Source organism: Labeo rohita, chromosome 14 (genome assembly GCF_022985175.1).
Source record: "Labeo rohita strain BAU-BD-2019 chromosome 14, IGBB_LRoh.1.0, whole genome shotgun sequence".
NCBI classification, from domain to species: Eukaryota; Metazoa; Chordata; class Actinopteri; order Cypriniformes; family Cyprinidae; genus Labeo; species Labeo rohita.
This window is the reverse complement of record NC_066882.1, coordinates 18310237-18335784: the sequence shown is the minus strand read 5'-3', so window position 1 is coordinate 18335784 and position 25548 is coordinate 18310237. Positions and strand designations below refer to the sequence as shown.

At 35.4% G+C, this 25548-nt stretch overlaps 3 protein-coding genes and 2 long non-coding RNA genes across 6 annotated transcripts in view; 3 read left to right on the top strand and 2 right to left on the bottom strand.

The window, feature by feature from the left end:
- Positions 1-1578: 1578 nt before the first annotated feature.
- On the top strand, positions 1579-10281 carry LOC127176380 (cationic amino acid transporter 2). The gene is made up of 13 exons (XM_051128024.1): positions 1579-1919; positions 2717-2783; positions 5347-5716; positions 5830-5985; positions 6090-6255; positions 8121-8254; positions 8625-8847; positions 8924-9060; positions 9259-9361; positions 9438-9568; positions 9676-9842; positions 9933-10041; positions 10124-10281. The coding sequence occupies exons 3-13, from the start codon at positions 5353-5355 to the stop codon at positions 10258-10260; spliced, it is 1827 nt and encodes a 608-aa protein (XP_050983981.1). The 5' UTR covers positions 1579-1919; positions 2717-2783; positions 5347-5352; the 3' UTR covers positions 10261-10281.
- On the bottom strand, positions 8689-14327 carry LOC127176383 (uncharacterized). Its single transcript, XR_007829087.1, has 3 exons — positions 14186-14327; positions 12123-12245; positions 8689-8836 (listed from the first exon to the last, which is right to left on the bottom strand). It is a non-coding gene; the product is annotated as an uncharacterized LOC127176383 (long non-coding RNA).
- On the top strand, positions 11462-16370 carry LOC127176381 (platelet-derived growth factor receptor-like protein). Its single transcript, XM_051128025.1, has 6 exons — positions 11462-11655; positions 11971-12274; positions 12357-12508; positions 14165-14458; positions 14581-14720; positions 15727-16370. The coding sequence occupies exons 1-6, from the start codon at positions 11598-11600 to the stop codon at positions 15943-15945; spliced, it is 1167 nt and encodes a 388-aa protein (XP_050983982.1). The 5' UTR covers positions 11462-11597; the 3' UTR covers positions 15946-16370.
- Positions 14352-24734, bottom strand: LOC127176382 (uncharacterized). Its single transcript, XR_007829086.1, has 3 exons — positions 24569-24734; positions 14573-14709; positions 14352-14484 (listed from the first exon to the last, which is right to left on the bottom strand). It is a non-coding gene; the product is annotated as an uncharacterized LOC127176382 (long non-coding RNA).
- Positions 19757-25548, top strand: part of n4bp3 (NEDD4 binding protein 3) — a 33218-nt gene continuing 27426 nt past the window's right edge. For both annotated transcript variants that reach the window (XM_051128022.1, XM_051128023.1), the window contains exon 1: positions 19757-19937. The gene's annotated coding sequence lies outside the window, so the exon portion shown is untranslated. The remainder of the gene's footprint in view (positions 19938-25548) is intronic.

Genomic DNA, 25548 nt, shown 5'->3' with positions numbered 1-25548 from the left:
TATATATATAAGATAATGTAAAGTGCTTCTCTTAAAAACAATGTGCTTTAATTTATGCATTTTAACATATTTACATATAAGTTATAAATGTAGCATGTACAGAATTATAATGCATCATTATTATTATTATGGTAAATAATTAGTAATATTTGCTTGTTTAGCTGTCAGAGCACAAAATGTAAATTTTTGCTGCATAATAAATTAACTGTTCTGTTGTGTTTTTCAGTTATTTTTTATGAATAGAGACTGAAATGTACATTATTATGAAATATTAAGTGCTAAATTTTAAAAGGCACTAAATCAAAAGCTTTTTGAAACAAAAACAATAATTTACACCAATCTAATGTAATGTTTCCACAAATCGCTCATTAACAAATAGGCATAAAAACCTTTAATATTAAATATAATGAAATGTCACAGATCACTATTTTCTAGAGACAAAAAATCTGATTAACCTAAAAAATTTTAATTATTTGACTGACTAAATCTCACAAATGTTGGTATTCAGATGATATGACAAAAGTGTGCCATTCATCAAATATGTTAACACACACACATACACACACACACTGTTATAACTGGTTTCATCTTCAGTCTGTACAGTGTGTGTTTGGTTTATATATCCTGGTAAGGATTTAAACCTGAATACAAAATCATGTGGACTTGTGTCACGGTGGGGACCTAAATTGAGATCCCCATGAGTTTTTTTGTTTGTTTGTTTTTTTTAAGTAAAAATGCAGAAAGTTTCCTGTAATGGGTAGGTTTAGGTGTAGGGTGATATATAGTGAAATATAGTACAGTATAAAAACCATTACGCCTATGGAGAGTCCCTACAAGAATAGCTGACCAGACTGTGTGTGTATATGTACAGACTTCATGATATACCGTAAAATGAAGATCAGTAAAAATTAAAGTACTTGAGGAAACAGATGCTTGGGAATGCAGTCTGGCCCATATATAGGCAGAGACGCTTAAAGTGTTTATATGAACTGTTAAAGAAGCACTCCGATGTTTTCTGAAATGCAGCCATGTTCAAACTAAGTCTAAAACAGTGTCTTATGAATAAACTTCAAGAGAAAAGCAGAGAGTGTTTTCTGATATGCTTTTAGTATCCAGTGACCGATCATGTCTGCCTTGGCGTGAGATTGTGACAGGGCTATTTTTGTCGGAGCCTTTCGGTCATTCCGGTAAGAGGGTGAGGAATCCAAGATCAGAACAGCATAGTAGAGCAGAACGGAGGGAGAGGGGGCTGATACAGCCTGTGCAAATTTACAGTAAACTTTTCTACCTAAGCAGACTGTCATTTCATTAGATGCACAGAATGATTTAAGTATTGTCCAACCCTTTTTTTTTTTTTTTTTTCACAAATATTGGTAAAACATTATTTAATTTCTTGAGTCACAAAAAGCATTATTAAATGTGTTAACTTCCTGCACTATAAATCATGAAGCTCACTATACAAGCCCTGATTTCTTTGCAGTCAGTAAACAGCGAGATACGTCAAAGCTGGCTGCCATCTAGTGTACAGAAAGTGAACTTCTCAAAATGTTGAAATTGTTTAAGAAATAAGAATGTCCTATTTTTTTCTTGTATGAAACATTGTTCTGTTTTATTGTACGATATTTGCTGAGATGAGTAACCTCACAGCAATGTTAACAAATCTTTCTTTGAATTTCAACATGGAATGTTATCCTCACCCTGTGCCTTGGCTGCAATTATGAGCACATTATGGGGCCGGTGAGAAATGCAGAAAGAAAGGCTACTTTGTTGCTAATGCCATTGAGTGGGTGGGTCAAACAGTCCACTCTTGTATATATTGTTGTAAAAATCATTTGGCTTCATTGGTGTGAAAGGGACGGATATATTTAGACGGTTAATACAAAGATAACAGACTGCTAACTTCTCTGGACACAATTAAGGTAAAGAAAAAAACATTCACTTACTAATTAAATGCATCAAGAAATGTTTTTGCAAGCTCTTTAGTCATTATAGTCATTTGGTATTATTTTTAGGATTGTGCATTACTTCAGTGCATATTTTCAGTGCAACAGCAGGTGTAAATAAATGTGAAAATTAATTAATAAGGAAAATATTACATATCTTGCTTCAATTCACAAGCATTTTAGAAAACATAAAATAATGCATGTAATATAACAAATAACAGATTACTGCATAAAATATTTGCAAGAGAAAAGTGAATTTTTTACAGCATAAGTTTTTTGCAACTCTGCATTCTATACGGCATGTGATCAGTGCTATAGAATGCAATACGCAGCTAAGATTCCTTACAGGATTAGGATGGATTGTAAATCTTCTGTTGGCAGATTTTAGAAAGCTACCACAAAAAGAGAACAAGTGCCAGCTGACCACTGCCAAGTCATGAAGGCAGCTTTGTCTATCCTTCTTCACTACTATCTCATGGAGCCACAGAACAGGCTTCTGTCTAGAGTTTAGAAGAGGATAAGTGATGCAGTAGAAAGTGAAGGACACCTGACTGCATCATTTCTGTTGTATGAAACAATACATCAAAAGTTGCCAATAAAAAATCACTTGAATGAAATTATTCAGTAATTCAAAGTGGATCCATTATGCTATGTTTTTATTCTTAATGTAATTATTTTGATTAAAAATCAATTGTGGCTCACAAAGATAGTAAGTGATGGATATCAGTGATATGTTTATTCTTTATTAGAGATCTGTTTTTTCTTTATTGAAGGTTTCAAGAGAAAGATACAAAGAAAAACATCTCAGTACTTTTGAAAACATGAAGACATTGTGATAAGGTAAATGGGAAAATGAATTGATAGATAAATGACCAACATTCAAAGGATTAAAAACTGCTTATTTTTAGGGCGATTACTGAGCATAATCCAGATTAGTTGTCAAATGCCACAATAGCATGAAAATGATATTAAAAATGACATTTGATATGATAAAAGTAATTTTAGCTTAAAAGATGCAGAAAAAGTCATTAGTTTGAAGAAATAGTTCACTCAATAATGAAAATTGTTGAAAATGTACTCACCCTCAGGCAATACAAGATGTAGATGAGATTTAGAGAAATGTAGCATTACATCACTTGCTCATCAATGGATTCTCTGCAGTGAATGGGTGCCGTCAGAATGAGAGAAACTGTTGATAAAAATTCCACAAGCAATCCACACGACTTCAGTCCATCAATAAACATCTTGTGAAACAAAAAGCTGCATGCTTGTAAGAAACAATTTCAAACAAACAAACAAACTCTACATTTTAGATGTCCTGGTGTTAAGTATATTTTTAACAAATTTTCATTTTTGGGTGAACAAATACTTTGGTATTATGACATGCATGGCTTAATATAACATTAATGAGTTTTCTTACTGATATATTCTAGAAAACCCATGAAAGATTTACGTTATTTAAAAAATTCACATCGTTTTATACATATTTTGGACTATGGGGGTGCCATTATGATGTGAAATGGTTGCTCTCGGTGAGCTACTGGCGCTACCTGTTGCTATTTTTACCAAAACTCAACAGGGGCGATTCTACGATTTTCATTTTAGGGGGGCTCAGCCCCCAATGAGGGTATAATAACAAAAAATAAATAATTAATATATAAATAAATAAAATAAATAACGTTTGACTAATAGGGGTGGTATACTATACTTATTGCAATATTCCACTGTATTGTATACATAGGTATAACATTTAATTACTGAATAAGCCAAATATAAGTCTTTCTGATCTCTCTCTCTCTCTCTCTCTCTCTCACACACACACACACACACACACACACACCTGTTTACTGTACAAAATAAAAATAATAATTTTTTTTTACTGTTTGCATTTCTAGTGCAAGCCTCCTTAGCTGAAGTATGCAAACTTCTATGCCACATGTATTAAAAACTATTTAAAGTTAAATTTTCAAATGAAAACGGCAACATGATTGTTTAATAAAGTATGCGTTTATGTGCTTCATTGTCGCTGGAGGAAACAGCTGTGGTGTGATCCCTGGTGAAAAAACCAGCATATGCTGGTAGGTATGTTTTGATGCTGGTTTAAGCTGGTCTTTAGCTGGTTTATCCTAGTCCTTAGCTAGTTTATGCTGGTCCTTTGCTGGTTTATGCTGGTCCTTGACCAGCAACATGACCAGCATGAACCAGCAAAGGACCAGCATAAACCAGCAAAGGACTAGGATAAACCAGCTAAAGACCAGCTTAAACCAGCATCAAAACATACCTAACCAGCATCCCAGCATCAAAACATAGCTACCAGCATATGCTGTTTTTTTCACCAGGGATGAGGGGTGAACACAGCGAAAACGTGAAAACGTAGGCTACAGTAGATGGGGAACCGTTTGTTTCCCCATGATATTTTATATACTGTATTTAAACTGCACAGATGCAGATTTTATAACAATCTATCGATAAACACAGACTTTGTCCTTTGTTTTTCACTCTGCGCCACAGCGGTCTGCGAATTGAAAAATGCACTGAAAGAAAGACGGGGAGCCGATCGAAGTCTGGTGCAATTTTCATATGAAATTCAAAGGGGACTAAGGCGATCACGAATTTGTGTACAGTTTATGGAGCTAATCGCAAAATTTTAGGGGGGTTGAGTAGTCCATTAAAATGGCCTAGCGACGCCCATGCAACTCAACACAAATAAAATACTCATATGATCACCACAGCTACTGAAAGAGCTTACAGGTGGCAATGGATGTAAGCATAGGCTTAAACCAAATGCCACACGTTCAGTTTTTCCCACAAGAAGTCCTAATGCCCCGGATGTCGAGTAAAATCAGTGCTGAGAAACTCTTTCAGTGGCTGTGGCATCATGACAAGCATCAGCATGTTTACATCCTGCCAGGATGGCATCTAGTGGAGAGAACAACAATGCAGGTCTTTAGGAAGATTTATTCGTCCACAGTCATCTTCCCATTCTTTGCTCCTCTTGTTATCTCTAGGAAAAGACTTCCATCACTTCTCTTGTTGGCCTTCAACTGAAAATTACAACCAAACCAAGTTGTGTCGCAGTAAAATAGCATCAGGTAGCACCAGTAGCTCACCGGGTACAGCTATTTCACGTCATAAATAATGGCACACCCCATAGTCCAAAATATGTATAAAATCATGTTGATTTTTTTAATACCGCAATACTTTAATGGGTTTTCTTCTACATATTTCAGGAAGAGACATAATTTACGTTATATTAAGCCATACAAGTCTTAATACCCGGGGTTCCCTTTAAAATATCTGGATATAGCTTTACCTTAACATATGGCATTTTTTAAATTTTCATATATTTGTAACCTCACAAACAAGCTATATTTAAAATGTTATTCTCACTCACCTCAAACAGCCAATAATGCAGTCGATGCGGTCTTTCATGAGGGGCCTGTGCCGTAGAAAGCCCCTGGAACCAGAGGGAGAGGTCTCCACTTTTCGTCGCTGTCTTACAACTTTAGATCTGGTGGCCTTGGGAGTGGGCAGCACCTTGGGGGCCGGTGTTTACGTGCTCTCTGGAGAGGTGGCCCGGACCTTGGCTGGACCAAGTATTATCATCTCCTTCTTCATTGCAGCTTTAGCTTCTATCTTTGCTGGGCTCTGTTATGCTGAGTTTGGTGCAAGGGTTCCTAAGACCGGCTCTGCCTATCTGTACAGCTATGTGACTGTAGGAGAGGTGTGGGCCTTCACCACAGGATGGAATTTACTACTGTCTTACGTCATTGGTAAATAGAAATTAAAGGCCTATAAAAATGCAAGTACAGCATAATGGTGATAGATAGATCACCATTAATGTAGTCAAGGGTTAAGTACTAACAGAGCTTTCTACTGATTTTAGGCACATCGAGTGTGGCCAGGGCATGGAGTGGTACATTCGATGATCTGATTGGAAATGTGATGGCTAATTATTTTAGCAAATACGCAGCTATGAACCTGCCTGGCCTGGCAGCCTACCCAGACTTCTTTGCAGCGGCTCTCATAATGATTCTCTCTGGTATCTGACTATACTAATCATACACTGTTAATAATGAACTGTGTTCATTATTCTGTATTTACCATTATACTGTATTGACATTACATACCGTATTTTTCTCACAGGTCTTCTTGCGTATGGTGTGAAAGAATCAACCACTGTCAACAAGGTATTTACAAGTGTTAACATACTGGTGTTGGTATTTGTCATCATTGCTGGCTTCATCAAGGGAAACCTACAGAACTGGTTTATCACTGAAGACATCATCCTCAATGCCACAGCAAAGCATGAGTAAGGATATTTGCATTCACATCTTATTGAAATTTTAGTGTAGTAATATTCAGTGTAATTCTTTCAGTCTAGAAACATATTAAAGTGTTAGTTCACAAAAAAATAAATTCTATCGCCCTCATGTCTTTCTAAACCTGTAAGACCTTCATTCATCTTCGGAACACTAATATATTTTTGATGAAATTCAAGAGCTTTCTGATCCTCCATAGACAGCCATGCAACTGAAGAGAAGGAAGAGAAGAAATTGTTGAATGAAGTTATTTTCGTTTTCTTTGCACGCAAAAAAGTTTTCTCATAGCGTAAAGTTGAACCACTGATGTCACATGGACTATTTTATCGAAGTCCTTACTATTTTTCTGGGCCTTGAGCATGTCAGTTGTATTGCTGTCTATGCAGGGTCAGAAAGCTCTCGGATTTCATCAAAAATATCTGTGTCCTGAAGATGAACGAAAGTCTTATGGGTTTGGAATGACATGAGGGTGAGTAATTAATAGGGCTACCCCCTAACAGTCGACTGAAGAGGCTTGGTTGACCAAAATTTTATTAGTCTGTTAGTCAGAGGAAAAAATCCACAGGAAGTGGCAAAGTCACGCATGGCTGGTCTGTGTGGAAATACAGCACATTAGGCAGGACATCCAAATGCTCGCTTATCATTCATCGATCTCATATGGTTTATCATCTAAGTAGCATCTTTGCATGACTGTTCAGTCTAATGTTAACCAAAAAATGTGTGCTATTCAAGTGTCTGTGCGGAGTGTGGAAGCTGAAAAGTAGCGCGTTCAGTGCATGGCAGATGGAGGCACCAGTGCAGTCACTTAAATACTCTTAAACACTCTTAAAATACTCTGTCATTTTTGGTCATACAGATAAGAGTAGTACATCTTTCGAATCTGTAAAGACTCTACCTTTGTTTGTGTGCACTCACAATGACAAAAAACACTGCGCTTTTGTAAAATGATGAAAGCAAACAGGATGCGCTTTCTGCCATCTCGGTCTCTGACGTTGTACGCATCAAAAAATAAATAAATGACCGAAACTCGGTGTATACTTGCCTTACAGACATTAAAATGTATCTTTAGAGTGTGAAATGTCTACTTTCAAAAATACCAATTCTAATGGAAAACAAATATTCTCCGATTATGTAATCTGTATGAAACAGGCATACAGGTGTATCACTACTGTAGAGATGATGAATTAGTGTCGCCGTCTTTATCTCTTAAGCCCAAAACAAAGAAAGCACTAGTTTATCAATTAATTGTTAAAAAGTTAATGCAACCTCCTTACTGTTTTCCCCTGACACATTCATAATCATCATTACTTCTGCCGTTGTGCTGTGGCAAGCTTTATGCATGCACTTCAGCGCTTATTAGTCTATGCAGGCAATTAAAGGCTCATTATTATGATTTAAATGGCTTATTAATAAACGTGAGATTAGTCGACTAATGCTTACAATTAACAACTACTAGTCGACCAGAAAAATCTTTAATCGAGGGCAGGCCTAGTAATTAACGACAGTATTTTTGGATGAACTATCTCTTTAAAATGATCTGTTTATGTTCACTATAGAATACTAGCATACTTGATGCAGTATATAGTACATATACTGTGCATATACAGTATGCAGATTTTAGTAGAGTACACATCTACTGCATTTGGAAAAAATAAAGTCTAGTTTTAATGTGTTCCTTGACTTATTTAATCGGACTGCGAAATGTTTGCCAAAACATTTTTAAATAAAAAAGCATATATCGACCATTCTACTCTTACTATTATGGCGAAAACAGCAGGAGTAGTATGCATGCTACTCCAAATTCAGCCATATATTCAGTTCTTTTCTAAAATTACCTTTTTTTATTTATTTATAGAAACCTAACATCCACCAACGTCACCACTGAGTATGGAGTAGGTGGCTTTTTCCCATTTGGATTTGAAGGAACACTTGCAGGGGCAGCTACATGTTTCTATGCATTTGTTGGCTTTGATTGCATTGCAACTACAGGTAAATCTGAAAATTTTAATAATGAGCATTTTTAATAATTGTAATTTTTTTTTATTTTTAATTTTAGCATTTTTGTTTTCTCTTGTAGTCTTTTGTTCACTTAAGCTGCATTTATTTGCTCAAAATACAGAAAATATTGTGTATCTCAAAATATAGTAATAGTGATATTATGAACTATTACTACAATTTAAAATACTTGTTTTCTATTTTAATATACTTTAAAAAAAAAAAAAATAATTTTCAGCATCATTACTTCAGTCTTCAATGTCACATGACATTCAGAAATCATTCTAATATGATCTGGTGCTCAAACATTTTAAAGTCGGTGCATGTTATCATCAGTAGTCATGCTTTTAAACTCATTTTCCAGGCGAGGAGGTAAAGAACCCTCAGAAGTCTATACCTGTGGGTATTGTGGCATCTCTACTTATCTGTTTCTTGGCGTACTTTGGGGTTTCGGCTGCTCTCACTTTGATGATGCCATACTACCGACTTAGCATTCAGAGTCCTTTGCCTGTGGCCTTTGCTTACATTGGCTGGGCTGCTGCAAAGTACGTTGTGGCAGTCGGGTCCCTGTGCGCTCTGTCAACAAGGTAATAGAATCACAAATTAAGATTTGAATCTCTGTTATGTATTGTATCAGTTACAGACATTTCATTTCATCTGCAGTCTCTTGGGGTCCATGTTTCCAATGCCCCGTGTCCTGTTTGCCATGGCCAGAGATGGACTCATGTTCAAATCATTGCATAAAGTCAGCTTACGCCAGAGTCCAGTGGTGGCCACGCTATCCTCTGGCACTGTAGCGGGTAAGTGTACTTTAAAGAAAAAAAGATCTACAAATCGGATCAATTAATTTGGGCCTTTTTTCATCTCTTACATATGACAGACTAAGCTGAATCATAGGACTAGGGTTTTTCTCTCTCTATAAGATGTACAGTAAATACTCTGCAGCTTTTGTACAAAATACAAAAGCCCTGGAAATCATGTGCTCTGCTTTATTCCAGCAATAATGGCTCTTTTATTTGACCTGAAGGCATTGGTTGATATGATGTCGATTGGAACTCTCTTCTCCTACACACTTGTGGCTATTTGTATTCTCATACTAAGGTTGTATTCCCAGCTCCACGATTCCCTTCTAACACCATGATGCAAATCTTTGAAGTTAAATGTGGTTTCTTTCAAGGTATCAAGAGACAGCTTCAGAGGGAAGTGATTTGCGCACACCCACAACTTCAGCGTTTGGGTTTTTGAAACCCCCTTCGTACCCTACCAGTGAAACTTCAAACACTGTTACAAGCTGCACAGTTTGTCTTGGTAAGTACGAAACCTTAGTAAATTCCACAGAGATGCTGAAAAATATGTCCACTTGGACCATTATACAGCAATATCAGTACGTTTCTTTGATATCTTTGATTTTGCAGTTGTGTTAGTGCTTATTCTGTCACTGCTGATGAGCAAAGCCATCAGATCCTTGTTGTTACTGGAGATCTGGAGTGTTGTGAGTGTAACTCTGCTCCTGGTCACAATGTTACTCACGGTCTTCATTATCTGGAGGCAACCCCAGAACCCAACCAAAGCCTCCTTCATGGTGAGCACAGGACTTTTACCAAAGCAACATCATTTTCTTGTAACATTAATAATAAAAGTTATACTTCTCTCATATTTTCTGTAACCACAGGTACCGTTCTTGCCTTTACTCCCTGTGGTGAGTGTGTTCATCAACATTTACTTGATGGTTCAACTGGGAGGAGACACCTGGATTCGCTATGCTGTTTGGATGGCTGGAGGTATGCAATGCAAAATATGAAATGTTGCTGAAAGTCAAACTCATATTTAAAAATATGTAAATGCGTGTCTTTTTCTGCTCAGGATTCCTTATCTATTTTGGATATGGAGTGAGAAACAGCGTCCAGAGGCAAAGGTTACTCAGCAGTCAGTGCACTATTGAAACCATTGAACCCAAATCTGATAAAGATGGACCAAGTTCAGCAAGAAGCTCTTTCTAGCTTTCTTTTTTTTTTTTTTTTTGCTAGAGCTTTCATCGCATTTGCAGTGAAATAATCTGTTATTTTATACTTTTTATAAAAAAGAAATGAATAAATATGTAATACTGAATTTTCAAGTTGACCATGACATCTTTTATTAAATTACACACTACTGTTGACGGGTTGGTAAAATTTTTCAAATGTTTTTGAAGGAAGTCTCTTATACTCACAAAGACTGCATTTATTTGATCAAAACATACAGCAAAAACACCAGTGAAACTATAATTTAAATATTTGTTTTCTATTTTAATAAATTTGTAATTTATTCCTGTAATGGCAAAGTTACATTTTCAGCAGCCATTACCCCAGTCTTATTTGACGCCACAACTAACATTATAAATGTCTGTACTGTTACTATTTTGATCAATTCTTTCTAAATAAAAGTATAAAAAGCAGCATATTGACCAAAACTTGAACAATAGTTTAGGTTGGGAGAAAATGCTTCAATAAAAGGCTCAAAGTACTGTAAGTGTGCATTAGCTGGATGGGAAAAAAATATCAAGATTTGAATTAGTTAGTTGTTGATATTTATGTAACAAAATGTAAGCTTGGAAAAAAGTTTTGGGCATTTTGGTAAAGTATATAGGACTTGCATAACTAGAAAATGGCTGATCCTTAGAGTTGCTGAATGAACTGATGTGCCCTTAAAGGATTTTAATCTTACTTTCAACTGTGAGGGCACAAAAGAACAATAGTACCATTCACAAGATCCTACCTGTGTTACACTAATCAGATCTGAACTATTAAATCAAACAGAAACTCAGAAAACTGAGTCATTCCACAGAAAATACTGGGCAATGAGTTCACAGGTTGCTAGTATCTTAGTTTAACATTTTTAGCTCTATTACTATATATTACATTTACCCAAAGGTAATGTAATATAATGCAAATATGCATAACACTGACATGTACTTATTTGTGGATCAATTTTACATTTATCTAGTCTTTAGTAATAACAAATTGCCTTGAGACAAATATTTTCACAGAGCAGACCCTAGACCGATGCCTCTGAGTTTTTACAGCTAAATAAACACTGGCTGCTTTTTCAGTTGGATGGTCAGCTCTCCTCAGACCCTGATTGGTAGAATGAACACAGAAAGGATCCATTGAGTGTAACCAGAGGAATTTAGGGTGTTCGTGTGACTCTAGTAAACATCTGACCCTTCACTTTACACACTCGGTTCCTCCTCTCCTGCTACTTTTCTATTTCTGCCTTCTGTGCGTGTATCTTCAAGACCTGAGAAGGTATACCAGAGTGAACTAAAGTCTGTTTGTGGTTGCTGTGAATATTCTCTGCCATGAAGTGGAGGGTGGTGCTATTTGCTCTTCTTGCTTTTCTTTTGATCATTCAGTTCGGTAAGTATCTTACCTCTTAAGAGGCCATATTGTACACTATGTAGATATAATTCTCTCAGTAATACAAATAGGAGAAAACAATATAACTGTGCAAAGCAGATATTAACGCAATGCATGTAAAACATTTATCAAAAGTTGCATATAAAACGCTTCTGTTTTGCACTGAAGTTCTCAGGGACTACATGAGCTGACAAATGCATAAATGTAAAAATTACTGAGCATAGTTGTATTTATTTGATAAGTCTTTAAAAACATAATAAAATTTCTAGTTAAATTTCGATGGTGTATCAGAATGGTTTGTTACATAAAAAACAGGCATGTGCCAAAAGACTGAACCTGATCCAAAGACCAAAGCTGAGAAGAAACCAAATGGCAAATCCAAGTCTGGAAAGGGATCAGGAAAGATTCTCGCTTCCAAACCTAAAGTGAAAACCGGCCCTGAGACCCCTACAGAAGCTCAGACATACCTCACTCAGGTGGTAAACAAGGGAAGGTTCCAGAAAGTGGGGAACACGCTGACTGTCCAAGCAGGTGATACGTTAGAGCTGAGATGTAAAGGAAATCCTGTCCAGTGGGCTGTTCCTGCATATCTAGAAGAGGATGATGAAGGACGACTCAGGTATGAGCTGATAAAGACAATAAAACTGTTATTGCATTAGATTGCATTCAATTAATCAGTTGTTTTTTGTCTGTATTTTCAGGACAGTTCAGCATGAACGTTATGGCACGCTGATTTTGGCAAATACAACAGCGGCAGATACAGGGGAGTTCACATGCTATCCCATGTACTGTGAGGACAAAGACTGCAGAAAACAGTATGACAAAGGCGTCAAAGTCTTCATCTTTTTCTCAGGTAATATGAGAATGTAATGTGAGGAACAGAGTGCAAATTATAGTATTCTAAACGTAACAAAAAAAAATATGACATGTACAGTTGAAATCTAAAGTTTGCATACACTTTGCAGAATCTGCAAAATGTTAGTTGTTTTACCAAAATAAGAGTGATCATACAAAATGCATGTTGTTTTTTATTTAGCACTGACCTGAATAAGACATTTCACATAAAAGACGTTTACATATAGACCACAAGAGAAAATAATAGCTGAATTTATAAAAAACAACCCCGTTCAAAAATTTACTTGATTCTTAATACTGTGTTGTTACCTGAGTGATCCATAGCTGTTTCTTTTTTTGTTTAGTGATAGTTGTTCATGAGTCTCTTGTTTGTCCTCTTGTTATTTTTCATTTAGTACTTACATAAATAAGATATTTCAAATAAAAGATATTTACATATAGTACATAACAGAAAATTATAGTTCAATTTAGAAAAATGACCCTCGTTCAAAAGTTTACATAAGGTTGACTCTTAATACTGTGTTGTTACCTGAATGATCCACAGCTGTTTTTTGTTTGTTTGTTTAGTGATAGTTGTTTGTGAGTCCCTTGTTTGTCTTGAACAGTTAAACTGCCTGCTGTTCTTCAGAAAAATCCTTCAGATGCCATAAATCCTTTGTTTGTTTGTTTTTTTTTTGTTTTTTTTTTGCATTTTTGCATTTTTGTGTACTTGAACCCTTTCCAACAATGAAGGTATGATTTTGAGATCCATCTTTTCAAACTGAGGACAACTGAGGGACTCATGTGCAACTATTAAAGAAGGTTTAAACACTCACTGATGCTTCAGAAGGAAACAAGATGCATTAAGAGCCAGGGGTGAAAACTTTTGAACAGAATAAAGATGTGTACATATCATATTTTTTCATTTAGTACTGCCCTTCAGAAGCTACAGAAGATACTTACATGTTTCCCAGAAGACAAAATAAGTCAAATTTACCCTGGTCTTCGAATTCAAAAAGTTTTCACCCCGTCTCTTAATGCATTGTGTTTCCTTCTGAAGCATCAGTGAGTGTTTGTGCCTTCTGCAATAGTTTCATATGAGTCCCTCAGTTGTCCTCAGTGTGAAAAGATGGATCTCAAAGTTATGTAGTTATTGTTGGAAAGGGTTAAAATACACAAAAATGCTGAAAAACCAAAGAATTTAAGGGACCTGAAGGATTGTTCTGAAGAACAGCAGACAGTTTAACTGTTCAAGACAAACAAGGGACTCACAAACAACTATCACTAAACAAACAAACAAAAAACAGCTGTGGATCATTCAGGTAACAACACAGTATTAGAAGTCAACCTTATGTAAACTTTTGAACGAGGGTCATTTTTCTAAATTGAACTATAATTTTCTGTTATGTACTATATGTAAATATCTTTTATTTGAAATATCTTATTTATGTAAGTACTAAATAAAAAATAACATGCATTTTGTATGATTCCTCTTATTTTGTTAAAATAATTAACATTATGCAAGGTGTATGTAAATTTTTGATTTCAACTGTAAATCTAAAATTAAACTGTTTAAGGCTGAAATACATTTGTCCTATTCTGCAATATGTTCAATACTAGTTGCCATTTTTAATTTTAATTTAAACACAATTGCCGGTTGGCATTTCTCTCTTAGACCCTCTGGAGTTGTTTGTACCTTCTGCTGACTATTATGAGATCATTCAGCTTCGCACTAACTGGCCCACCGTCCTGCCCTGTCAGGTGACTTCTCCGTTAGCAAAGGTGACTTTACACCGGGAATTTCCTCCAATGGAGGTGAAGGTGGATGGCCGAGAAATCTCCTTTGACATCAAAAAGGGTTTCACCATCCACAGACCGAAGCAGTATCATGCTGGATCTCTGTATTGTGTGGCAAGCCTGGGGAACCTTCGGCAGAGCTCAACCAAATACATGCTCATCTATGTCAACTGTGCGTATTTCCTAGTTTCCTAGTTCCTGTAGTTAACACACAACAGCGAACTGGAAGCATTACATAAGCATGTGACCACATAAATCAGACTACATAAGTTTAATCTTTATATACCCTGGCAGATCCAGCCGCTCCACCATCTCCTGCAATCCAGGCCTCCTCTGACACTATAGTAGTGGGAAAGAATCTCCAGGTGACATGCACTGTGATAGGAGAGAAGGGCGTAGTGGTGGATTTTACCTGGGAATATCCTGGACAAAAGGTTAGATGAGAGACAGAAATAAGACACAACCTCACAATATTTCAATAGAACCTGTATGGCTTAATGTAATGTAAATTATGTCTCATACTGAAAGATTTACGTTAATTATAAAACTGACATCATTTTATACATTATTTCGACGATGTAATGGTTGTATTCAGTGAGCTACTCAGTAGCACACCTTTTACTATTTTTACCACAACACAACATCTCTGAAAATAAAATACTGAAACAGCCACTGAAAGAGCTTGCAGGTGGCGATGAATATAAGCGTAGGCTTAAACCAAATGCCATATCTTCGAATTTTCCCCACAAGTGGTCTAAACTCCCAAATATGGAGTGAAATGCACTGAGAAACTCCTTTAGTGGCTAAGGCGTCATGACAAGCGTCAGTATGTTTACATCCTGCCAGGATGGCATCTAGCGTTTCTTGTCTCTGCCATTTCTAAGCTCTATCAGTAGCTGTGCTCTACTAAAAGCCTCAGAGGCATCAAGGCTAAAATGGAGCAAAAACGCTGTTTATTAGGAAGTTTTATTCGTCCACAGGCATCTTTCCATTCTTTTCTCCTTTTCTTATCGCTAGGAAAGCAGTAAACACTTCAATCTCTTCTATTGTTGCCCATAAACTGAAAATTACAACCAAAAGCCTAACAATGGGGCGTCGTATCAGTCTTGCGGTAAAAATAGCAACAGTTAACGTCATTAATTCACCAAGTGCAACAATAATCTGTCATCGAAATAATGGCGCCCCCCACAATCCGAAATATGTATAAAACAATGCTTATTTTTCATGGGTTTTCGACTACATATTTCAGTAAGAGACATTATTTATGTTATATTAAGCCGTACAAGTCTAATGAATAAATGTACCCCGGGTTCCATTTAAATATATTTAAGATTTTGTTTATATCAGAACATAAATAAACAAAAATGAAATTTAATTGAATTATATTTCTATTATTTAAAACATTTGTTTTTAATGATTATTTTTATTTTCCATTATCAGATTGAACGCCCGATGCACACCGACGACAGCGTGCAGATTGTGCAGGTGGATGGGCAGAACAGACAGCGAACTCAGACGATTCTGCTGGTGGACGAGGTCAGAGAGGATGACCATGGAACATACACCTGCACAGCTCAGAACCTACAGGGTTCAAGATCTGCATCAACCACTGTCAAAGTGCAGTCAGCAAGAACCACCACCAAACCTAAGAAACCATGAAGTCCCTCAGAGATATCAGAAACCTGAAAACTTTTCAGCATGCTTCTCAGCTATAACATACTATACTAAATGGCTGTAAAATAACCAGAAGGATCACAGAACATTGTTTTTTCCTTTTGAGTAGACACAGGTCATGTGCAATCGAGCAAAACAGAAACAGTGCTTAGATTACATAGTATGTGTATTACTATTGTTTCATTGCCCCTATGGCAAGAAAGCAAAGGGGACTGTTTACAGTATATGTGAGAATATGTCATTTGAGCACAGACAAAATTAAAATATGACAATCAAACATGCAACTATAGAAATGCTGGCAAAAATGAATAAACAATAATGAAATGAGGGTTATCTATCCATCTTAGTCTCTGTAACATCATTTTACTAGGCTTTTTACAAATTTCTAATGACTGTGCACTTTCCTTTACCTAAATGCTATTTTTTCATACTGTGCAAATAAAACAGTATATTAATGCCAGCTTCTGTTATCCTTGTTCTTTATGGCAATTTAAACTACTACTGTTATAACGATTTAAGCCATTGTTTGTGACACCCACTGGATCCCAGAAATACCACAGCTTTAACATTACCAGCAGAGGGCGACACCATTACACTAAGCACTGACATTCATAAAGTGTTAGGAATTAGTTTTATGTATGGTGATGTTTTTCTCAGCTCTTTGGATTATCATTCTGACGGCACCCATTCACCACAAAGGATCCATTGGTGAATGACGTAATGCTCAATTTTTCCAATCTGTTTTGATTAGGAAACAAACTCATCTACATCTTGGATGGTCTGAGGGTGAGTACATTTTTAGCATATTTTCATTTTTAGGTTAACTACTACTTTATAAACATGTGTTGCAGGTGTGCTACAGTAGGGCTCTAAGGGTTAAAAGATCTTAATGCACCAGATTCTCCAGAAGCTGATTTGTTTTCACTCATTTACTGTTCCTGAAACCATTCAGGATGTCTCTCCTCTATATTCAAAGGGCAGGAAGTATGCAGTGTGCACTCAGGTGTGTGCCCAGAGGCTACAGTCATCAAAGAGTTAGTGGAGAGGAGCGGTAATGACAGGGTGCTGTCATTCGTACTCAAATATAAGGAGGTCTGGAGGCCAGATATGACTCTGTGACTAGATGCATCTGATTTTGTAAGAGTCTCTGAATGATTATAACAACCGGATATGTCAGAGTTCAGGATACACCTCTGTGATCATTCTATTCTGTTCGCTCCCATCGGAAATGCATTACCAGTATAAAAATTTTATAAAGCTGATGCAGCTATTACACAGCACAGCCTCAGGTCTCATTTGTGCTCCAAATGACATATCCAGATAAACAGCAGAAACGAAGGAGACTCAAACCAGTAACAATTTAAACAATATATTTTATTTGTGAACTTATGTTCAGCTAGTCTTTTTCGTATATAACTTTTAACTATTTTTTTAATTTTTCGGATCATCAGTCATCAAAGTTTGGTAAATATTTATTACAGACAGAGATTTACTTTAAATTTCACAACGTAAAAAAAACATTTAAGTATTCAAATTCTTAGATGTTTACTAAGATACTTTTATTATATATTGAAACCCACAATAATAGTCCTATTTAAAATATCAGTAAGCTTATCATCATTTAGTGGGTACTTGCAACTGGGAAGTGGCTGTCCTGAACCCTAACCCCTAAATTTCAACATATGAAAATGATATTGAAAGAACTGTTGCATCTGATTCAATTGTTTTTAAAAATATCTTTTTTGTTTTTTAGTTAAAAAAAGTTTTTAAAAAATTATTTATTTTATATTTTCTTTGTAAATTATGAAACTTTATGTAAAAAACTGTGCTAGATAAGTACAGATGTTCTATACACAAATTATACAAGGGATTGAATGTATGGAAGATATGTTAAAGCGATAACGTATCTATAATAAATATAGGTATGGATAGCGGTATTGCACATTTTATTGCACAGTGGGCAATAAAAGCAACACATAATCCCTTATTTGGGGGAAATAAACCAAATTTTAGTACAGTTATGCACATTTTTTGTATTTTAATATGTTTTAGATGTGTTGTAGTATGTGGGTTAAAATTTTGTAACGTGATGTGGTTGCTTCCAAAACATTACTGTCACTACCGAAACATTGGATGTTCTGCAAAAAATAAGGAATACTGAATTATCAACTAAGATGTTATTGTTTTGTTCAGTGTATATTCAAACTAATAAATCCTTTTAAAAGTTTAAAAATCAGTATGATCAACTTTTTGCCTTTTACAAAGAAAAACTGGATTCAAAATACAAAAAAATCTCATAAAAATCTCATAAATCTGAAATATTGTTAAAATTGTAGTTGTTATTGATTTACCTTTGAAAACCTTTTAATAAAATAGAAACATATATACATATATATACATTTAAAAGAAAGATGTAAGAAAAATCTTAATAGGTCAATATAATTCTTCTTATTAAATTGTACATTACTGTGTTTCGACAGTGACAAATTTGGGGAGAGGACACATATTCCAACACGTTCTGAAAATACAATAAGAGAATTAACTGCACAATTACTAGAAATACACTACCGTTTAAAAGTTTGGGGTCAGTAAGACTTGTAATAGTCTTTAAAGAAGTCTCTTATGCTCATCAAGGCTGCATTTATTTGATTAAAAATATAGAAAAAAAAACAGTAATATTGCAAAATGTTTTTACAATATAAAATAATGTTTCTTATTTTAACATACTTTAAAATAGAATTTATTCCTGTGATGAAAAGCTGAATTTTTATCAGCTGTTACTCCAGTCTTAAGTGTCACATGATCCTTCAGAAATCATTCTAATATGCGGATTTATTATTAGAATGATCAATGTTGGATAATATCAACAGTTGTGCTGCCAAATATTTTTTGGAACCTGTGATTTTTTTTCAGGATTCTTTCATGAATAACAAGTTTAAAAAGTACAGTGTTTATTCAAAATATAAATATTTTATAACAATGTAAATTATTTATTATTAACTTTTAATAAACTTTTAATTATTAACTTAATACATCATTGGTGAATAATAGTATTCATTTCTTAAAAAAAAAAAAAAAAAGAAACAGTAAAAATGTACTGACCCCAAACTTTTGAATGGTGGTGTATGTACGTTGGATATTATACAATTTGCATACATACAAAATTTGTGACCCTGGACCACAAAACCAGTTGTAAGTAGCACGGGTATATTTGTAGCAATAGGCAAAAATACATTGTATGGGTCAAAATTATAAATGTTCCTTTTATGTCAAAATCATTAGGATGTAAAGTAAAGATCATGATCCATGAAGATATTTGGTAAATTTCCTAGCATAAATATATCAAAACTTAATATGCTTTGCTAAGAACTTCTTTTGGACAACTTTAAATTTTGATTTAGATTTTTTTTTGCAGATATTCAAGTAGTTGTATCTTGACCAAATATTATCCTATCCTAACAAATCATATATCAATGGAAAGCTTATGTATTCAGTCATGTACTGTATAAATCTCAAATTTCAAAAAATTGACCCTTATGACTGGTTTTGTGGTCCAGGGTCACATTTATGGAAAAGACATATTTTTAAAATACGTTTCCAACTCTGACTTTGAACCAATTCTGTAGAATGACCCACATATAGTATGTAATGTAGTAATAAATATTTATAAGAAAGAAAGAAAGAACATCCAGCAGTTCCTCTATGTAATCGCCGGGTGTCGCTGTAGAGTCACTGTGATAAATCACCATCGCCGCTCCAGTGCAGATTAGTTCAAATCTCAGAGAGGGAAACCGAAGCGCAGCATTACGTTGTGCAGGACTCCGACATCAGATCATCTCCACCGCGTCTCTACAGATCGCAATCGGCGCCGAGGAATATCTCGCTATTGTTTTCTTCCAAAATAATCTATTTAAAAAATCTCCCGCGATCCAGACATCAGTCTCATCTCAAATTGTGATTGAACGCGAGCAATAATGGTGAGTCTACTGTGACTTTACAGTCTATTTGCACTTGCTGCAGTGTCTCTATATAGACCGCCACATATAGAGTTAAGTATGATCTGTTTGTGAGAATAGCTTAACATCATTTAACTATATTTTTGCCGCATGTGATCTAAAATTGCGTTTACAGGTGTCTTTCAGACACACTGAAGAGCTGCAAAATAATTTCACATAAATGCATCAGAGCATATACGCTATATAATAGTAGCTAGTGGATAGCGACAGAATATATATTGTAATTTCTTGCAACAGCATTTTTCTCCTATTTATAGTCATGGTAGCATATTGTTATTTTCACACTGCTTTTATGCGCGTATATTAGTGCGCTTTTGTTTTAAAAACAATTGCATTGCATTCCTAGCAGGTCAGTTCCATTAACGTAAGGTCACTAAGAAGTTTTCTCAGCGCTTAATAGGTTGCCACAAACCATAAAAAAGGCAATTTGCATAGTTGGACTGCAGCCTGCCTGTTCCTGTCATCTGCCTTGGTGGTCGCAGAGCGCTCGGACCCCCATCTCACTCACTCTGCCAAGTGTGTACATGTATTTACGGGTGACTGTTGTGAAATGTTTTGGTGGGAGTCCTCACTCTAGACTCCAGCTCTGCTTTGCTTTTGATGCCCTGATTTTATGGACAAAAGGGAACTGAGTGGCGTTCTTCTCCGCTAGGCAGTAACCTTGGAAACCAGGGGCCAAAACAGACCCCCTGACCTATGGAGTCAAGGCCCATTGTGGGAGTGGCTCTCAAGTGGAGCTGGTCAAAGGGCGTGAAGCTCCTCCGCGGGTCTCACGTAGAATGCATTAATGGGGTGTCTAACAACATGAAACTACACTTAGGTTGGCTTTTAGACAAGGGATTTGGATGGACGACTGGATTGCTGAATGTTCCGTAGGCTTTTCAAGAGTTCTGATTGGTTGTCACCTTGCAGGAAACGTACATGACAGCTGTCAGATGAGACGGGCGGAGGATCTGGCACAAACTGCCATGCCATCCTTGACCTGGACTGCTGAATATATCTATTGTTAAGTAACTGCGCTACTATTCTGGGCAAGACATAATAACATTGAGATCAACTAATGATGTGAATTTGGGGTGGACCTACCAATCTGATCAGTCAAATATATATATTCCACACAAAAAAGTCCTTTTGAAACTTCTATTTATCAAGGAAAAAAATGTATCTCAGTTTCTACAAAAATAGCAGCACGACTGTTTTCAATATGGTAATGAAAATAAATGTTTTCGAGTAGCGAAGCAACAAATTAGAATGATTTCTGAAGGATCATGTGACACTGAAAATTCAGCTTTTGCCATCACGGGAATAAATTGCATTTTAAAATATATTTAAAAACTGTTATTGTAATAATATTTTAAAACATTATTAATTTACTGTATTTTTTATCAAGTAAATGCAGCCTTGGTGAGCGTAAGAATCTTAAAAAACAAAAACAAAAAAACTTACTGACAATATTATATAACACTAATGTATAATTTATTAGCTAACTTCCAAAAGAGAGACAAACCAACAGTGACTAACACTAATTTGGTGTTAGCATCAGGAGAGCAGGTGTGCAGCATGGAAGGCATCATTCAATGTTATCAGAAACTACACCTTTAAAGCTGCTCCCTGCAGGGCTTTGGCTCAGCAACTAAACCGTGCATTAGCATGCAATCACTTCACCTGTTTATGCTTCTATCCTGTAGCCCTGTAGTTTTTATAGCCCGCTTAATGCCTGCCTTGAGTATCCGAAACCTGAAAACTTTTTATAAACTTTTGCTCAAGTCATTAGCAGCGTTGGGGAAATAACTAAATAAAAGTAGCAGGTTTTAGTTGTGACAGTAGTTTATCTATTTTTAAAATACCGTAGCTTATCCAGTATCAAGCTACCTTTAGTAATGTAGTGTGTTTATTTATATAGATTACAATGTATTCTAGTATTTCAAAAACAAGGAAGACATTTGAATGACAGCAATAAACTTGAATAAAAACGTACTGTATTTCCTTGTTTTTGTGCCAGAAAAAGTAGCTGGAATGTACTTACTTTTTTGCTAGTTGTACTTAGTAAGTAAGGAATAATTGACAATGAGCAGATGAGAGATTAGAATATAATGCACACATGAGACGGTGATGCAGCCATGACGTGAAGCGTGGCTGTTACACCTTGGGTGTGCATTATTTTTTAATAATTCAATGGACTGTAGTCAATTATTCAGCTTATAACATTGTTACCACACCTCAAATATTATTCAAATGATGTATTTTAAGACATCCATCAGGTTTTTGTCTGTAAAATGTTCTTGTGTGTAGAATTAATTTTTTCTCACACGTCTCACCCCACGCCTCGGTTTGTTGATTCCAAAACGTCATTTAATAACTGAGGCTCGAGTCATTGGTAGCAGACTAATGCTGTTAATAATGAAATTATGAGGTTGAGAAATTAAGCATGTGAATTACCTGAAACTGTACATTTCTACTAACAGTTAAACTGTACATTCATCTGCTCCAACAACAGCACCGTAATTACCTTGCTATTGAGAAATGACGTGTTCCATTTAAGTTGCTAAACAATTTTAATTATAGTTGTGCTAACAACACGTTTCTGTTCATGTGTGCATGTGGGTCTGTACTATAAGTGACCTTGGACCACAAAACCAGTCATATTTGAAAGCTGAATATATAAGCTTCCTATTGATGTATGGTTTGTTAGGACAATATTTGGACAATATTTTATCTCAATATTTTCTTGGTATCATTGCGTCATTTATTCAACCGATTTGTTCAAATGGGTAACGAAACACCATTGAGATGCAAAACAGTTTTGCTGTGGCTTTATATGGAACTATTTTCATTGTCAGAATGCTGCAAAAACAAGAACTGTTGTGTCTAAAATGTAAGTCACGTAATATTAACTTCTTGTTTATTGAGCTGTTTATCAAATCTAGGGCTTCTTCTTCCTTGCAATCTTCAATTGCATTTTGCCTGTGTCGAGTAATCGTCAAAATACCGGAAGTGGCGCATTCCACATATTAAACCCATTTAAAAATCATAACAAAGCATAATGCTATTAAGAATTCACAAACGCTACGATTCAATTAAATAAATAAAAGCAATGCAGATTTAATATATGCGCTTTATTTACATATGCGTTGGTTACGTACGTGCATCTTAGAGCGGCTCTGTTCACAGTAAATGCTGCTACACAAACTGTTATCATTTACATGTGTGGAGCGTCTCAAATTCCATCTCTGCATGTTGTTGTGAGTTTGGGTTTATTAAAACGTTTATCTGTGAATGCTATGTAAGCTATTCTACCAGATTTGTAAGCTAAATCATTTATAAACTTATGCAAGCACAGGAGAATACATCATTATTTTTCTCAATATGCTAACTGTTCATCGCAATTTCAAAATAAAAGTTTAAACCCCACTTACACGTTTTGATGTCCACATATTAAAGAAATTACAATGGCTTTAGCTTTTTTATTATAAAGAAATGGCCAAATATTAAAGATTAAGTGGACATTTGAATTAAATGTTGTTTAGTCAATATTAAACACAGATTATATTGCGCAGTAAAGTCATTTGTTATAATGCGTAAGTATTGATACAAAGCTCTATTGTTTATAATACATTATGTATTGTAACAGTTTTGTTTAATAAAACAATATGATTACTTGCTTTTGATAAGTTATTTTAACTAACTATTATTGTGTCATTGCTATTATATATGTATTTTAAGTCATTACAAAGGCTTTTGTTCACTTAGGTCTATTTTTTATTACTACAAAATTAATTATAATTATCCAATTACTCAATTAATCGTCAGAATAATCGATAGATTACTTGATTACCAAAATAATCGTTCATAACCAATATCAAACTTGGAATCGTGCTGATATTTGGAGGAAAACATCACTTTTCGTGTGATATTAACTATTTCCGAGGATATAAAATACATATGATATAATACAAGTCAAATGGGGGCTTTGCCCCCTTATCTTGAATTTTTGGGGAATTCTAAATGTATTTTATTAGACTAAATCACGCAGTGAAATCGTGAACTCTAGTATGTATGCACAGTAGTCTAACCTACATCTCAGTGTATGCGTGCACTCTCTGGGTGTGTTTTTGTTTGTTTTTTGCGATATACTCGATATATTGTTTAAAACTGCAGTCGATATATCGTATACCCCTAGTTGTGGGTTTTGGTTCTTTTGAGCATTAAACAGCCCTGTTGTGTAAATAAAAATAAACAAATAAAAACATAAAAAATAAAAACTACTTTAACTTACAAACAGCTACAGTAGTTACAGTAGCTTTCCTAACAGTGTATTTCAGGTTGCTCATAACTACATGTCATAACTGTTGATACCCTAATCACAGGACCTTAGTGAAGACAGTGGGCTTTTAACATAGCTGCACCCAGGGAAGATAAGCTAAGCATAGCTATAGCTATTAACATCCAGCTGATATATTCCTCCTCTTCACCTCCGCTTGCTAGCCTTCTATCCCATGAACCCCTTTCTGACACTGCATAGAAAGACTTGTGTAGGATTAGGATTAGTCAGCTTTCTTTCTCAGGACAACATCACACGCGCTCACACTCACCACTCAGATTCTCCTTCTGCCTTTAGATCCTTTTATCCGTTGAGAGACGCGTCTGTCGTTGTAATTAAAGATTTGTGGTGTTGGAGAACAAATAGATGCTCTGATCCTATAACATTACCTCAAAGTAATCAGAACGTCTTTTAAGTTTCCTCTAATTTAGCAGTGTTTTGCGTTTGGCCAGAAGTATACTGGACTGTGTTCGCCTTCAAGCACATACTGTAGCTTTGTGCTGATTCATGTGATTCTTTTGATATCATACCAAACAAACCAAATGCTGATTGTGCTCTTGCAAAGTGGTTCAACAACAATCTTCTGGATTCGCTGACAGTATAAAACATTTCCTAGTGGCACTATCATGTTTGTCTAGAGAACTGGTCTTTTATCTTTCACTACAAGACTGCTTTCATTAACATTTTTTCTTAGAGGTTTTGTTAAGGTTTGACGGCCAAAAGAGAACAGTGTAAAATAGTTCTGACAGCCAGTGTTTATATCAGGTTTCAGTTTGGGAACATTTGTATGTGGGTCTATTGTGTATTGAAGAGAATAAAGAATGCATAGGTAGTTTTTTGTGGCTGTTGGATTGACATAATGAGGTAGGCTAAGGCTACTAATGCACTAGGTTGCTAATACAAAGGATCAGTTTCATTCCCAAGTAGAGAAGGCTCTCAAAATAATTTGTAATTGAATCATTTAATTTGACTTCATTTTTATACCTATAAAACATCGCTTAGAAATACAACTTAAAGGGATAGTTCACCCAAAAATGAAAAATACCCTACGATTTACTCACTCTCAGGCCATCCTAGGTGTATATGACTTTCTTCTTTCAGACAAATACAGTCGGGGTTATATTTTAAAATATCCTGGCTTTTCCAAGCTTTATAATGGCAGTGAATGGGTGTTGAGTTTTTGAAGTCCAATAAAGTGCATCCATCCATCATTAAAAGTACTCCACGTGGCTAATAAAGCAGGGGTTAATA